Source organism: Neolamprologus multifasciatus, chromosome 8 (assembly GCF_963576455.1).
Source record: "Neolamprologus multifasciatus chromosome 8, fNeoMul1.2, whole genome shotgun sequence".
Taxonomy (NCBI): Eukaryota; Metazoa; Chordata; class Actinopteri; order Cichliformes; family Cichlidae; genus Neolamprologus; species Neolamprologus multifasciatus.
The window spans coordinates 3,045,604-3,060,779 of record NC_140446.1 but is presented as its reverse complement, the minus strand read 5'-3'; the positions used below and the strand labels follow the sequence as shown (position 1 = coordinate 3,060,779).

The window sequence follows — 15,176 nt, the reverse complement described above, 5'->3', positions numbered from 1 at the left end:
GGTTGTTTTATGTCTTATCACATTTCTCGCACTTTTATCGTTGTTGTTGTGTGCCTGGGAAATATTTCCCATACTTAGGGTGACAGCACAGCGCGTGTGAATGTGCAACAAGTTGTTAGAAATACTCCCAGACCTTTTGTGCAGCCAGGCTTTCGCTGGGATTATCTGTGATAAAGCTAATCCTGCAGAAAGCCTGCAGCCGCTGCAAAGCTGCGTGTTGTTTGTGTCAAAGCAGTTTCTAAAAAGTCAAAATGATCTAAAGTTTGAGGCTTTTATCCTTTAACTCTATCTAATTTCACTGAACACTTGTCAGCTGTTAAATTAAGAAACTTCCAATAAAATAAACCCAAACAAAAAATGTGCACACCAGTTTTACTGCTGATTTGTTTTTTGGTCCTTTGGGCCCTTAATCCAAAAACTGAACGCACATTTTGCTTCTGTTTGGATATTAAACATCGAATCCCTGCTAATGAAAACGTCCTACACGCAGAGAAACTTTGTTGTAGTAAAATAACTCAAGACTCATCTTTGCAGCACCTCAGGGAATTCCCAGAAAGCCCAGAGGAATGCTGAGACTGCACTTTGGGGCCATGTGAAACTTTTCCTAAATCAAAAATAGGGGTGAGGCTGTTCCTGAGGAGAGAAGCTGGTGGCGCTCTTGGAGAAAACCGCCCCCTTGGCCTGCACTGCACTCAAATGCCTGGCATACTTAAAAGGTTCTCAAAGCTCCCTGATCATCTTAACCATGAGTTTGCATTCCACAAATGAATCAAACCTTTATTTGAGTTCATGTAAAAACAAAATTTTGTGTTTTATTTATTAGTATTTGTTGTCATGTGTGTATACGCCTGTGCACAGACTGCATTCAGTCAACACAGTTTAAAAGGCTTTTGTGTTTAGTTTTGTGGCAGCACGTGTAGTGATTAGCTGTGTGTGTCCCTGTTTCACCCCACAGTGCAAAGACATGCACGTTTAATGGTGATGCTAATACAGCTGTGGGTGTGGATGTGTGTGGGTGTCTGACTCTGTGCGGTCCTGTAATTGACTGGTGACTGGATCTATTTTCAGTTGTTTTCCATGTCTTGGTGATTGTGTCTCTTTGTTTGTTTTGTATCATTAATTTGTAACCTCTATTTTTATATATGTTGTCATTAAGGGATTGTTTTGTTTCTTTGTGGTTACTTTGTGTCACTATGGTGAGTCTGATAGTTTCAGATAGTTTCAATTTCAACAGTTTGAGTGTTTTACTTGTGTTTTTATATCACTGTGGGAACTGTGTCTGTCATTATTTAGAGATTGTGTTTGTTTGTGGTCATTTGGGGTCTTTTTGTGATTGTTTTACACTTTTTGTCACCTTTTATGCCACTGTAGCCATAGTAACCGTCGCTGTTACTTTTTTGTGTCTCGGTGTTTCATTTGTCTCTTTTTGGTTGTTGTGTATCACTGTGGTAATCACGTGTGTCACTGTCTTTGTGATCATTTTTGCCTCTTTGCTTATCTTTCTGCATTTCTATATTACAGTAGCAGCTGATCAGATGACCCCGTGTAATGTAAAAGGCATCTTTCTATGTGCATCATGATGTGACTGCATTAATTAGTATGTTCTTTTATTTTGGGAAGATCACAAACTGTCGGGCACACTTCCTGATAACAAAACCTTTGTGGGGTGGACTCTTTTTATGGAAACCTTAAAACCGTTATGATCAAACTGAACCATTTAAACATTGGGTGTGTAAACAGCTCCCATTCAAAGACTAATTGTTACTCTCGTCTGTTTGCTCTTCTTTTAAATGAACATTGGCAGCCCTTAATAAATGTTTGAGTTTTCATGCAGCGTGACGGCGGCTGAGGGAGCGCCTCTCCTCGGGATAAGTCACAGAGGGGACTTCTGCTGAGATAACATGCCCCACCACACACCTGGTATCTCATGGCAGGCTGAGCAGCGGCTGTGTTTCCACACACGTTACCATGGATGTGGACTGCAAACACTGAAGTCTGTGGGGACCTCAGACTCACACTACACACACACACAGACATATCCTCCATGCATCAGGGAACTGGTCAAACAGTTAAACCACGGCCATGCAGAGAACAACGACATCAGAAGGTTTGTCTTCACGTGTGGAGACGTTTCACCGACCAAATCTGCTTTACTGTGGCTGCAAAGCTCTTTCAGGCCACTGAGCCGTAATTCACCTAAATCTGGGTCACTGAAAATACTTTGTGGAGAAAGCATTTGAGCCTTTTAGTACAGTAACAAAAAAAGTCAGTCGGTAAGGCCAATAATCCAAACAAGAGGCAGGCGAAGGGCAGTGTCCATGAACGGGTCACACGCATGAATCTAACAGGAACTAAAAATGAGCAACAAACAGGAAAATCTTACAGAAGAATTGTGCTGGAAAACACAGTTTAAAAGCTTGATATTTGCAGAGTGCTGCTCAGGTGGAATAAATACTGGAATGACAAATGATCTAATGCTACAAAGGTGTGACACAAAAGGCCAGAGCACAGCACAAAGGCTGTAAGAGAGCTGAATGAAGTGTTTGACAAAATATCGCCCTGGAAAGCAACCGAGGTGCTTAGTCTGTGTAGATTCTCAGTCATCCAGGTGATGGAAGTCTTAAGAGCTTGAGAAAAGAAAGCAACTGGACTTCGTTGAGCTTGTAAAGATGTTTTCATCCACAGTTCAATTCAAAACAAAAGGTGGAGAGTCCCAGGTAGTCCCCTAGTGAGGGTTGTCCCCTTTGAAGGTTGTCCTGAGGGTCACCTTGCCCCAGATGATCCAATAGATCACATGATAGGGTGGGGTAAAGTCCCACGGTGGTTTCACCCTTAACCCCCTGTGATGAAAATAACCCATCCCTTTTTTTACACCTTGGTTCATGTGCTGAGTCATATGATCAGCAGTAGGTCAGCGACCCCTCAGGACCACCGAGTCCAGGTGTTCTCTTTATTCAAGCTCTTTAAACAGCCGAGACACTTTGCTCCTGTCTTCAAGTAAAAGGATCATTTGACTTTATTCTTAAAGCATTTTGGTAAAAACAAATCAGTGTGTATCATGTCCACTTCATTCAGAATGAAAAATATACAATCAGTCTGAATCAAATACCAGACAAATAACCAACAGCTGTGACATAATGCAAAGTGTAAGGATACATTTCAGAGGTCCCACTACAGGGTCCCAAAAAGTGTTTTACATCAAGAAAAATCTCATGTTTTTCCATTTAAACATCAATTAAAATCTTTGTATCTACACATGAATCCCCTGCAGAAATTTTGGATACTGCATTGTTTTATGTCTTCCAGTATAGCCTAGCAGTTAACAGACGGCCAGCTACTGAGATCATTTAGTCTGTCTCAGGAGCAACTGAGGCAAAAATTTTCAGACTCCAGTTTCCAATGACACACTTCGTATTTTTAGGAGTTTCTTCTTAATACATTTCTGTTTTTAGCCTGAGGATCATAACCTCCTGATCCTTGATCTTAAACTCCACTAAAACACAAGGCCAAACAGAGACATGAAGTTAAATGGAAAATCTCCCCCTCCTTTGTTTGTTTAAATGGGCCCGCTCTTAATCCATAGAAGGAAAGAGATAACTGTGTGTGGGTAAAGTGCACAGTGCATTGAAAAGAACACGTAACCCTCATCAAAATGTCGCGGCTGAATAGAAACTGTCTGGCCTGATTGGCCACATGCTTTCTGTCAGTTGGTTCAGTGTGTTTACCTTTAAAAGTGGTGCACGGCAGTAAAAGCCAGTAAAGATGAACCAGTGTTACAGTGACTACTTCTAAACCATCTAATCTCTTCTTACTGTCAGAAACAGCTGATTTGTTTTTTAAATAAAGGTAAGTATACTTGAAGTACTCATCGCAGAAACAAGCTCCTCCGTGACTGATTATTTTAATATATGTGACATTAATGTGCGTGCATGATTTCACCACCAAAGGGGAACACTATGTGTATCCACTATCCCTCCTCTGCTGATGTCGACCATCTCAGCCTCGCCTCTCTAGCTTTGTCTCCGAACTGCTCAACCTGACCTGTCCCTTTGATGTATCCACGTCTAATCTTATCCATTCTAGTCACTCCCAATGAGCATCTTCAGCTCTGCTGCCCCCAGCTGTTGTTTGGTCAGTGCCACAAACCGTACACCATAGCAAGCCTCACTACTATCTTGTAAACCTTCACTTTCACTTTTGATGCTATTGTTCTGTCATAACTCAATCACTCCATTCTGCCTGTACTGTCTTCTTCCCCTCTCTTGCACACTGTTTGCTCATCCACTTCCACCTGTCTCCTTCTCATTCACACATATGTATTCTGGTTTCTCTTTTCAAACTATACCTCCACCTCTCCAGGCTCTCTTCCACCTGGTCCCTTCTCTCACTATAGATCACAGTGTCATCTACAAGTATCACAGTCCACGGAAATTCCTACCTGATGTCATTTCTCAACCTGTCACCAATGCAAACAAGAAGAGACTCATAGCCAATCCCTGATGTAATCTCACCCCCACCTTGAACCCATCTGTCATTCCTACCACACATCTTACTACTGTCCCTCTATATGTCCTGCACAACCCTCACATACTTTTCTGCCACTCTTGACTTCCTGTACCACGGCTTTCTCTGATTCACCAAAATGCAGTGAAGCTCCTGACCTTCTCTATACTTCTTCATCAACACTCTCAAAGCAAATATGGCATTTCTAGTACAGTAAGTGATCAAACACTATAACTATAAAATGAATACTGTAGTATTAATAGTAATCATCCCGTCTTGTGAAGACAAATATTATTTTTGACTTTTAATGTGTCTTTAATATTTGTCTGGCTTTACTGCCGTTTCTGCTGTTTGTTTGTATTGTAGAATACTGACACCTGCTGGCCAGATGAGGGAAATATTTTTTATGTCCCGCCCAAAAACCTAATCAATGCTCTCAATTGGTTTAATTTTTACAAAGCCCCGATTTGATTGGGTGATATGCTTTATATTGGCCAATCACCGCTTTTATTTACAACCAGCCTCAAAAGGTCAGAGTTGAAAAATGGGAAGCAATGCCGCTTTAGCTGTCACAGCAGCTAACATGGTGGAAGTTTTAAACTCCGGGAAGGAACAGCTTAGTTAAACATTCACTCTAGAAAATGAACCACACCGACGCATAACCGCCCGTCCTGCCCGACTCTGCGATGCTGTGTGCGGGTGTTAAAGCCGTGAGGTCGTCGGCGTCATTACGAAAGGTTGGTGGCTAAGCTAACGGTTCGTTTAACAGCTGATGATGTCCGTTATGTTTTTAACACTGGAGCAACTTGACACGGTCACTCGTTTGGGTTGGGAAAGCCCCGGTGTCCCTCCCAGGAGAGCTGAAGGACGTTACTTGAGAAAGGGAGCTCTCCTTAGACTGCCGAACCGAGATACGCGACACAAACTGGAGGGATTTACACACCAGGATCAAACCTTTAAACCCTGTAAAGAGCAGATAGAAAATGGAGAGCCTTGAGAATTCAGTCTACTATTATTATTATCATCCTTATTATTATTATTATTATTATTATTATTGAGACCATACTAGGATCAAGACGTTACAGAGCCCCGGGAACAAATGTTCGGTCCTGCTTTCATCGTCAGGCTTTTTTTCCTTTCTTCAGTAATTATACTCGTATATGAAAGTGTACTTACTGTACATGTACACAGAATAGCTTGATTTTAACTTACTGAATCCACCACCATGCACAGTTTCACTAAAATCTTTACAGTCTCTTATAGACACTGTATAACCCTATTTCTAATTTAAGTATCTTTACATACACACACCTGAAATATGAAGAGATTATTAATATTTAATATTTATAGTATCATTATTATTAGTATTTAAGAGACTAAAATGTAAAGACAGATTGATGTCCTCACCATGTTTCACATGATTTTCACCGGTCCTCTCACTGTCCTCAGCAGTTATGGACGAGTCATCTTCACAGCGGGATTGTTCACCACCTCCCTGCAGGACCAGATTCGCCTGCTGCTCCTCCTGTTCTGACGGACTGTTCTGAGCCCGCCGACACAGAGCAAAAGCGTGACTCCGTCTCCACTTGGACCCCCGCCCAGGGTTCCCCGCCGCCTCCCACGCACTGCTGCATGAGTGGCTGTCACAACTGCGTGTGGATCGAACACGCAGAGCAGCTGCTGGAGTACTACAACGATGGAAGCGAGCGGGCGCTCGCTGCTATTGAGGAGAACGTCCTCGATGAGAACCTTAAAACTTACCTGAAGATGGAGATCAGACTCTTAAAAAAGACGTGACCGTCGCAGTCAGTGGCATTGACCGCAGTGCTGCCAGTGCTGAGATTTTGCAGCACACAGTGCACCTCCACATTTTCACTCCTCCTTCATCCTGTGGGGCCTACAGTATATGTCTCATTTTAGAAAGCTGGCAGACGTTAACAGATAAGACTTTGGGTCTTTGGTGGTCATTGTTATGTTGCACTTATCTAATATTTGCTTCTAAAAAGCAGGAAAAAAAAGAGTCGCCATCTGGCAGGTGGCTAGAAATCATAAATATTCAGGATAAAAATACTCTTTGATTTTTACTGGAATCTGTTCAGACCTGCTTTGGCCTTTATTTCATTTAGACAGTGCAGATCTGTCAGGATGTCAAGAAACCTCAACCATGAAAGAAAAAACACAAACACTTACATTTGCAAAGGCTGGAGAAGCTTATTAGGATTATCAAACTACTTCATCTGAAAATGAAAGCAACTCATTGTAAAAGAGTTGAGTCAGGAAGTCTTTCTCCAAACTTTGAGTGTTTTTAAGTTATCTAAGGTTACAGCTTCCTCTGAGTGTGCAGAAAACAGATGCCAGTCTGACCCTTTTAGATCTTGACATGTTTGGTTTTTTTCTTAAGGAAGTAGAGTTCATGAAAGTCACAGTGTGAAATGTTCTTTTTCTGTTAGAACCTTGTTTGTTGGTCCAGTTCAGTTGTGGTCTAATATTTTCTGTGTTCTGTGTCTCCGCCTGACGGTGCTGCTTAGCAACACAGGGCAGATGTTACTGAAGCAAAACTACAGAATCATGAACCTGGACTACAAACAGGTCCTCTTAGATTTCTTTGCTGGTCGTGCAGGCTGACCAAAGACAATCCAGTAAAAATAGCACTTTATTACCAAATATTTGAAATAGGAAAGGTTATTGTCTCGGCTGTCTACATTTCTCTTGGTGCTGAAGAGATGCTTCAGCTCAGTGCAAGATTTTCTTATGTGGGTCATATGAGTTGTTGGAAGGTATTATTTCTTTTAATAAAGTGTGTCTTCTGTTAAAGGAGGTGATGAAGTATTAAAGCACATTTCCTTAGTATTTGGAGAATTCAGTGAAGTCTGATTATTGAGGCCTCACTCAGATAAAAAGCTGCCACAACTTTAGTTTCCAACAGTCTAAAGTTGTCCCAGCCAGTGGTCTGCTTATAAAGCATAACATTGCATCATAACACAGTCCAACGATTCTCTACATGAAACGATTCTCTTCACATCGTTACTGTGAATAAACATAAAACAAACTAGTCCAGTGAAGAAATAAAAAGCTCGAGCTTTCAGGGTCTGAAACTGCAGCTTTTTGAAGTTGTGATGAGTTTTTGTCCCTTTCTAGTGGATGTTTTCAAGTAATAGTTATAATGTGCACAGCATCACGAGCTGACAAGAGGAGCAATGTTTTAAACTTCAGGATGTCTGAATTGTTGTCACGTGCAGTTTGGCGTTTGATTGGTTTGCATCGTGTCTTTACAGCATTTGCACATTTGAAGCATCCGAACAACACTTTGCCTCTCTGTATTTGACTTTATTTAAATGATATTAGAAATCAGTTTTAATCCAATGCTTGTTAAATAAATATTTTTATTTATTGTCAGATTCAGAGTGCTTTATTTTTATGCCGAGAATTGGTGCACACAACCACACGTGCAAGTTCAAGCCTGAAAAACTTTAATAGCCCCTGTGGCCACTAGGAGGAGCTACATATGCATAAGACTGTCTGCTGTACTGGGGAAATGATATGTATGTACCTAACTTGTTTATTTCATCATCATATATTTTTATCCAACCAGGTCCAAGTGTTGCTTATATTCTAATGTGATTATAGTCCCAATATTGAATAAACACAAAATCTTTGTGGCTTCAGGAAATTAAACTTTGTTCTTAATGGATATTTACAGTAAGTATGTAAAACACTGCATTGTTCTCATGATGTTAATGAGATTTAGATCCCTTCTTAGGTAATAATGATGGTTGTGTCAGAGAAGAAGCCGATCACGTTCGGTCCTGCCACCTTGATGACGTCTTTAGTTGGCCTTCTCCCAGTCCCTCTGGACCAGTATCTGAGGTGACCCTGATCTCACTGAGTCAGCATTAGTCCAGTAATAGTGAATCACTATAAGTCCTGATTACTCAAGGTTCAGTGCTGCAGCCAGCCATACAGCGGGCAGAGTTATGCTTTGATCTAGGTTATGCAGCGGATTAAGAATGAGACGTTTCACTGATCATATGTAGAGCGATGACTCTGACGTGATTACAGACAGATTATTGGCTGATGCCAAGGCTGCAACATGCCACTTTGCATCATCGCAGTGGGGAACGTTCTGTGAACAGTAAGCTGCAAGGAGTCACGAGTTAGCGCTAAACAGTTTTCTTGTTTCAGTTTCTTTCAAACTGGCATAAAATTGGACCTTTCTGTAGTTTGATAAAGGCAGACTGCCTGTAGCTCAAGAACTCATCGAGAATGATTTAGGCACCAAACGTAGTCAGATTCACGGTGTGGGTGGAAAACGTTCTAGTTAAACTTGTCAGTCATAAAACTGATAACTTGAAAGAATTAAATGTTAACTGCAGATGAGTTCAAATCAATGTTCCCTCTAAGCTGCGCGCGCGCGAAATTGCGCATTGCAGCCTTTATCATTTTAAGCCATTTAGTGAGGTGCAAACAAAAATGCTGCATCAAGACTGCAACAATTTTCCTAATTTGATCAATTTTCTGATATTCTGTCCTATTAACTGCTATTTTTCTCCAGCTATATAAAGGACACTTTTCTTATTTAACTTAATCCAAAATCCCAAACAGCATCCATCGTTGCACGCTGTCTGGCTCTGGTGGAAAAAGCCTCACTCACTCATTACTTGATCAGGTTTAAGCAATGAAAGCATTCAGTTTAGGAGGTGCAGGAGGCGACTGTGGCCTGGGTTTAAATCATGGACATAGCCACAGTAACGTGACTCGTCGGCAGCTTTAATAGCATCACAGGGTTTTGGGAACCAGGTGTTACTATAGAGGGACATGCTAAACAGGTGCAGCGCACAGACATATTTACCTGCTAACTGTTCCTAAGTAACAAGCTAATAAAATACTAGAAAATCACTGACCAAAACTGAAGGACGAACTTCGAAACATATTATTTATTAGATAATTATTTATTAGATAATTACCACAGAAATGCTCAGAAAGAGAAAGGCCATAGCTGACTGCTACCACTGAATGTGTTCATCAACGTGGCCTCATGTATGAGTTTAACAACATCAATCAGGTGAGTTACAAAAAGAGAGAAACTATTCAGAGAGGCCAAAGCTTTGTAGCAGGCTGTAAACATGTTTACTTCTGCTTTAAATTTGCAAATGGAAACTGAAGGAACTACATTTCTGTATTATCTTCATTTTTCTAACGTGATCCTTAAAGGAAAGCATTAAAACACTAACAGCGATGTTTGTAACAACAGGCGGTCTTATGCATGTCCTTCTGAAAGCATCAGTATTTATGGCACAGGGCTGATTTACACATATTGTGAAAAAGAACTTGGCGAGTGTAGATCAGAGGTCATCAATAATTTTAGTTCGTTTATGTTGTGTACAAGAATATCAGCTTTAGAAACCACAGCTGCCAGATAAATATAGTGCTTTGAAAAAGTGCAAAATATCAATAAAATCAATAAAAAACAGATAATTTTTCCCAGTATGTTATCTTTTTAAAAATATTTCTGTAGTGTAGTTTCTGGAAAATACTTAAATTCAATGTATGGTTACAAAATATGAGAAAACATCTGTAAGACAATAATAATATCAACAATTGTATAATTTCACAGTGAAATTTCTCACTGAAATGTTGGAAGTTGACTGTAAATGTTACACAGTTATGCTCCACCACATTACAGTTTAATCTAAACCTCAAACATGTGAACTGTTGACAGTCAAGAAGGGAGGCGGCGCCTCTGTAATCTGTGTCGGCTATAAGAGGGACCACAAGCCCCGACTGGCCCTCACAGCAAGCCTAGCATAGAAGTCCACTCATCTGCTAGACGGATCAGCGCTGCGCTCACACCCACTCGTCTGGCTGTTCTTCACCCAAGCAGCCGGTGAGTAGACCATCATCACCGATCAGTGCTGATATTCAGACACCGTCGGTGGGAAACTTTGTTGCTCTTCTGCAGCTCCGTGTGTCTCAGTGAAGAACATGGGTGTTAACATTTTTTCCTTTATTAGGAGAAAATAATCCAGATAAAAGAGTTTAGAGCTCCAGAAATCGTCCCGCTTGGGTATAAAAAGGTAAACAGCAATTTATTGTGTCGTTTGTGATGTGATTAAACATGACAGAGTAAATTAGTGCAGATGTTTCTGACGTCTGTTAATCAACAATTCTGCAGTCTATAGACCGATGCTGTTTAACACTCAGTTATCAGTTATTTTTATAGTGTATCTAAAAACTGCCTGCAGTGCAAACTTACTCCAAACCTGGATATAACAACTTGTTGTTTCATGTACAAGTTCTTGCTTCATTTATTTATCTGACAGATACATTTATCAGCAACCTGGACAAATTTCAAAATGATCTCACAACAAGCACGTTCACTTCGGTTTGGCCCGTTTAAAGTTGTCAAAAAAGTTTCATTTTAAAATTCTTGATATTAAAACTGTGGCCCAAACAAAAGCAGATCTCTGAGTGTGTATATGTGAGTATATTTAACCCACACATACTTTGCTTTCTTTCTTTAATTTACTTTCTATATCTTAATTTAGTTTTTTTTAATTGTCTAAAAATATTTACTTTTTTTTTGGTTTAGTTTTTCTTAGTTTGTTTTGCCAGTTTTATTGTTTAAATACACAGCGTGTTTCTCCAGGCAAAATTCAGAATAGAAATTACAGCTGAAACACAAACATTTCCATTAAAGCCTCCTCAGACACGCTGTGATGGCAACTTTGACCAAACTGGAAAAACTAAAACTCAGGACATTTGTTTGTTTGTTTGTTTGTTTGTTTCTTTATTTGTTTCTTTGTTTCTTTGTTTCTTTCTTTGTTTCTTTCTTTGTTTCTTTTCGTTTGTTTCTTTGTTTCTTTCTTTGTTTCTTTCTTTGTTTCTTTGTTTCTTTGTTTTTTGTTTTTTGTTTCTTTGTTTGTTTCGTTGTTTTTTTCTTTGTTTCTTTTCGTTTGTTTCTTTGTTTCTTTCTTTGTTTCTTTGTTTGTTTTTTCTTTGTTTCTTTGTTTCTTTGTTTGTTTCTTTGTTTCTTTTCGTTTGTTTCTTTGTTTGTTTCTTTGTTTGTTTCTTTGTTTGTTTTTAGTTAGCATCGTGCGTTAGCTGTAATAACCTTGGTATAACCACATTAATGGTTAAGACCTGTTCAGGGTTGTCTGTGTCGTTGGGACATGGTGAGCGGATTTAATCGTTTAGACCTTCAGTGCACAGCTCAGCGTTTCTGCAGCGGTGTCCTTGCTTTAACAAGATTACAAGTTCACAATCAGCTCTAAACAGAGAAGGAGAGCGCACTTATTAACTTGAGCCAGGGATTATGGGTAATTGGGTCATCCCAGCAGGACAAGCTGCAATGTGGTCCACCACATTCAGGTGCTGGGAAATATGAGCGTGTAAGTCCTGGCAGGTGCTCATCAGATCAGTAATAGGATTATAGATGGTAATGTCAAACAGAGGTGACAGGAGCCGCCTGCTATCTGAGACACGGTTAGAGAGTTTTAGATCATTCGCTGCTAGACACTAAAAGGATTTGCAGATAATAACCTAGTGAGAGTTTCTCTTTATTTCTGTGTTTTTAATTGCTTTTTTCCCTTTGTTTCCAAAAATAAAGACTTCACCACCAAGACTTCAGAGAGGCGTCTAACGCTAACAGCCTGCACGCACATCCTCATACATAACTGCTCAAAATGAATCTTGAGCCACCCAAAGCTGAGATCAAGTCGGCCACCCGTGTCAGCGGAGGCCCCGCCACCCCACGCAAGGGACCCCCCAAGTTCAAGCAGAGGCAGACTCGTCAGTTCAAGAGCAAGCCTCCAAAGAAGGGAATCCAGGGGTATGCTGTGAATACTTTTCTTCTTCGGGGTCTTGTTAAAAACCAAATAAATCAAATCAAGTGATTTGTAATTATTGCAATGCTCCTCTTTGCAGATTTGGAGATGATATCCCCGGGATGGAGGGCTTAGGCACAGGTAAGTGTATGCTACGGTTGAAACCATTGGCTTCAGTGCTCTGCAGGGACCTGAACAAGTTCACATCTGTGCTGTCTTTTTGCAGACATCACTGTCATTTGCCCATGGGAGGCCTTCAATCACCTGGAGCTGCATGAGCTGGCCCAGTATGGTATCATCTGAGCCTTCCCACATCTCCCTGCAATCCCCTGAGGATTACAGACCACCTTCATGCACTTCAAACCATCTGCCTCAGGATCCATCTCCTATCTTTATGTGGAACTACTGAACCATGAACTGTAACCAACACAAAAAAATGGAAAAAGAGAAAAAAAGCCACACAAAAAAAACCTCTCTCTTTTCTAACTCTGGATTCTTTCTGTGATTCTGCAGCTCACACACATCTGCTTATGTTTAGCATCCGTTCTTTTTAAAATCTCACCACTTCTCGCAGTAGACCCGCGCCGTCGCCCGGCCGCTCTCCTCCTATCTTTCACTATCTCTGTCTCTCTCCTTCCTTTTTCTTCTGTCCTGTCGTCCTCGCGGACAAAAAACAAAACGAAACTTATGCAAGCAAGGCGGCCTCAATTTGAGTTTAAGTGACAGACCCGTGAAGTGGGTGGGTTCCCATTTCATGTGCTTCGGCGCCTCTCTCGTCATCTCAGAGGCTTTTTCCATCGTTGCCGAACCTATAAAATTCTAAACCTGACTTCTGTAGAGAGCAGACACCAGTTGCTATTGCTGAGCGTAACATTTCGATGGGATAAGCGTTAATCAGATATCCCTCTTTTCCCTCTGTTTTGACCTTTAACTGCACCCATCTTCACCAGGATTGCACAAATCTTCACCCTCATGGTATCTGGAAGTCTTCTGTTAGTTGACGCATGTGAAGAACAACCTCTCACCTTATTTTCACAACACAAACTAAGAAATAAACCGCTTTAATCTCACTTTAGCAGATTGTAAATGTTGAGGAAACCAGTTTCTTCCCTTCGACTAGCAGAGTGTGCATGTCTCCATCATTTTCCACACTTTTGTTCTCTGTTAACATTATCCCTATTTGTATATCTCCCATATACATCAGTGTATATGAATCTATGTATTGTATATTTAATACTTGTTTATTTCTAATACTTGCACACAACACTACTGTTCCCTGTGTGTGTGTTTGTGTATTTGTGTTTTTAAGCTCATTATTTTTAGTCTCATGTAGAGTAGGTTGTACATTTTTCCTCACTGTCCATCATTCGGTCTTATGTTTGTTTTATTTCAACTCCACAGTCCTCTCTATCACTGTCATCTTTTTGGCCCATACCCCAAACTTGTGTCTTTCAAAACATTAATCTAATCAAGACGATGCTGACAAGCTTTGATGATGTAAAGCTGGTGGATGCACTGTAGTAGTGAAACAGATGGTGGAGGGATGAGTGGGATGGATGTTTCAGTACAGATCTGAAGAGATGTGTAGTGGAGCGTTGTCCTCTCTACAGGACGAGGGATAAAAATAAAGCATAAAAAGAGGAAAATAAAAAACAGTGTGTTATTTTTTCTATTCAGATTCTTTTGTGGAGGATTTAGCTTGGAATTAGCCCTGTTATGCACGTGTTTACAGCAGGTACACGCAGGGGGAAAGTTACACTAAAGCACATTTAAGTATTACTGTTTACCTGTATTCACATGTATCAATTTATATTTATGGTAGCGCAGATACAAGTAATAATTCTGCACATGCAGGACTGAGATGTGGACTTGAAAATATTTGAATCGACTGCTATAAATTTACTGGTAACAGGAATAAATGCACATTAAATCACAAAAAGCCATCCTGAGAATCCGAAATCCACATGAATATGAAGTCCAGAGGAGCAGAAAGACAAAAACAGACCCTTCTTATATAAAGCCTGGCATACAGATAAAATGCTGTGAAGCGACACTATTTGTGGGGTGGCTGTAGCTCAGGAGGTAGAGCAGGTCACCTACTGATCGGAAGGTTGGTGGTTCGATCCTTGGCTCCTCCAGTCTGCATGTCAAGTATCCTTGGGCAAGATACTAACCCCAAGTTGCTCTCCGATGCATCCATCGGAGTATGAATGTGTGTGAATGTAGTTAGATAGCACCAAGTATAGATAAAAGTGCTGGTGAGAATGGGTGTGATTGGGTGAATGTGGCGTGTTGTATAGAGCGCTTTGAGTACTCCGAGAGAGTAGAAAAGCGCTATATAAGAATCAGTCCATTACCATTTACTATTTACACAGAGTGGACACGGGTGAGAACACGAGGATTGTGCTGGTAGTTACAAACAAAGAAGTGGAGAGAGGGGAAGAGAAAACTGAGATCTGAGGTTACTGACAGGAAACTCTGGGAAAACATTAACATGATGCTAACATAAAAGGAAGAATGTCAAGAAAATCAGTGACCCAGTTAACAAGAAGCCAGAACCCCAACATCCACTTTATATTTCACTTTATTGGTCAGCCTATTATTGTTATTATGTAGTGAATATACTTTTTAGAGGTTATTAGTGTATTTATTGGAAGAAATGACGGCTAATGTAATTTCAATTGATATTTTTGTAATGTAGGCTATTCTTGGTTCACTTGGATATAGTAAAACATTAAAAGTACTTGGGGGTATTCAAGTACACTTTAAGTGTCTTGTAGTATACTCAGTTATCCTTCTTGTGCTTTAATACAGCACTGGATAACTAATTCTTTGGTGACACTGTGAGTA

At 40.4% G+C, this 15,176-nt stretch overlaps 2 protein-coding genes across 3 annotated transcripts; both read left to right on the top strand.

The window, feature by feature from the left end:
* The first annotated feature begins 5,009 nt into the window (after positions 1–5,009).
* oxld1 (oxidoreductase-like domain containing 1) lies at positions 5,010–6,997 on the top strand. Of its 2 annotated transcripts, none has more exons than XM_085171140.1 (2): positions 5,010–5,240; positions 5,953–6,997. In XM_085171140.1, the coding sequence occupies exons 1-2, from the start codon at positions 5,190–5,192 to the stop codon at positions 6,298–6,300; spliced, it is 399 nt and encodes a 132-aa protein (XP_085027266.1). In that variant the 5' UTR covers positions 5,010–5,189; the 3' UTR covers positions 6,301–6,997. The 2 variants fall into 2 exon arrangements, with proteins under 2 accessions (XP_085027266.1, XP_085027267.1); XM_085171141.1 differs by having other exon boundaries at positions 5,012–5,240; positions 5,956–6,997.
* Positions 6,998–10,265: 3,268 nt separating this feature from the next.
* pde6gb (phosphodiesterase 6G, cGMP-specific, rod, gamma, paralog b) lies at positions 10,266–13,979 on the top strand. The gene is made up of 4 exons (XM_085170538.1): positions 10,266–10,387; positions 12,110–12,331; positions 12,427–12,467; positions 12,553–13,979. The coding sequence occupies exons 2-4, from the start codon at positions 12,186–12,188 to the stop codon at positions 12,627–12,629; spliced, it is 264 nt and encodes an 87-aa protein (XP_085026664.1). The 5' UTR covers positions 10,266–10,387; positions 12,110–12,185; the 3' UTR covers positions 12,630–13,979.
* Positions 13,980–15,176: the final 1,197 nt, after the last annotated feature.

Coding starts and splice junctions, on each gene's coding strand:
- oxld1 (XM_085171140.1), top strand. CDS start 5,190: ATGCTGTGTGCGGGTGTTAAAGCCGTGAGGTCGTCGGCGTCATTACGA. Junction 5,241..5,952: donor CGTCGGCGTCATTACGAAAG/GTTGGTGGCTAA, acceptor CACTGTCCTCAG/CAGTTATGGACGAGTCATCT.
- pde6gb (XM_085170538.1), top strand. CDS start 12,186: ATGAATCTTGAGCCACCCAAAGCTGAGATCAAGTCGGCCACCCGTGTC. Junction 12,332..12,426: donor CCAAAGAAGGGAATCCAGGG/GTATGCTGTGAA, acceptor TCCTCTTTGCAG/ATTTGGAGATGATATCCCCG. Junction 12,468..12,552: donor GATGGAGGGCTTAGGCACAG/GTAAGTGTATGC, acceptor GTCTTTTTGCAG/ACATCACTGTCATTTGCCCA.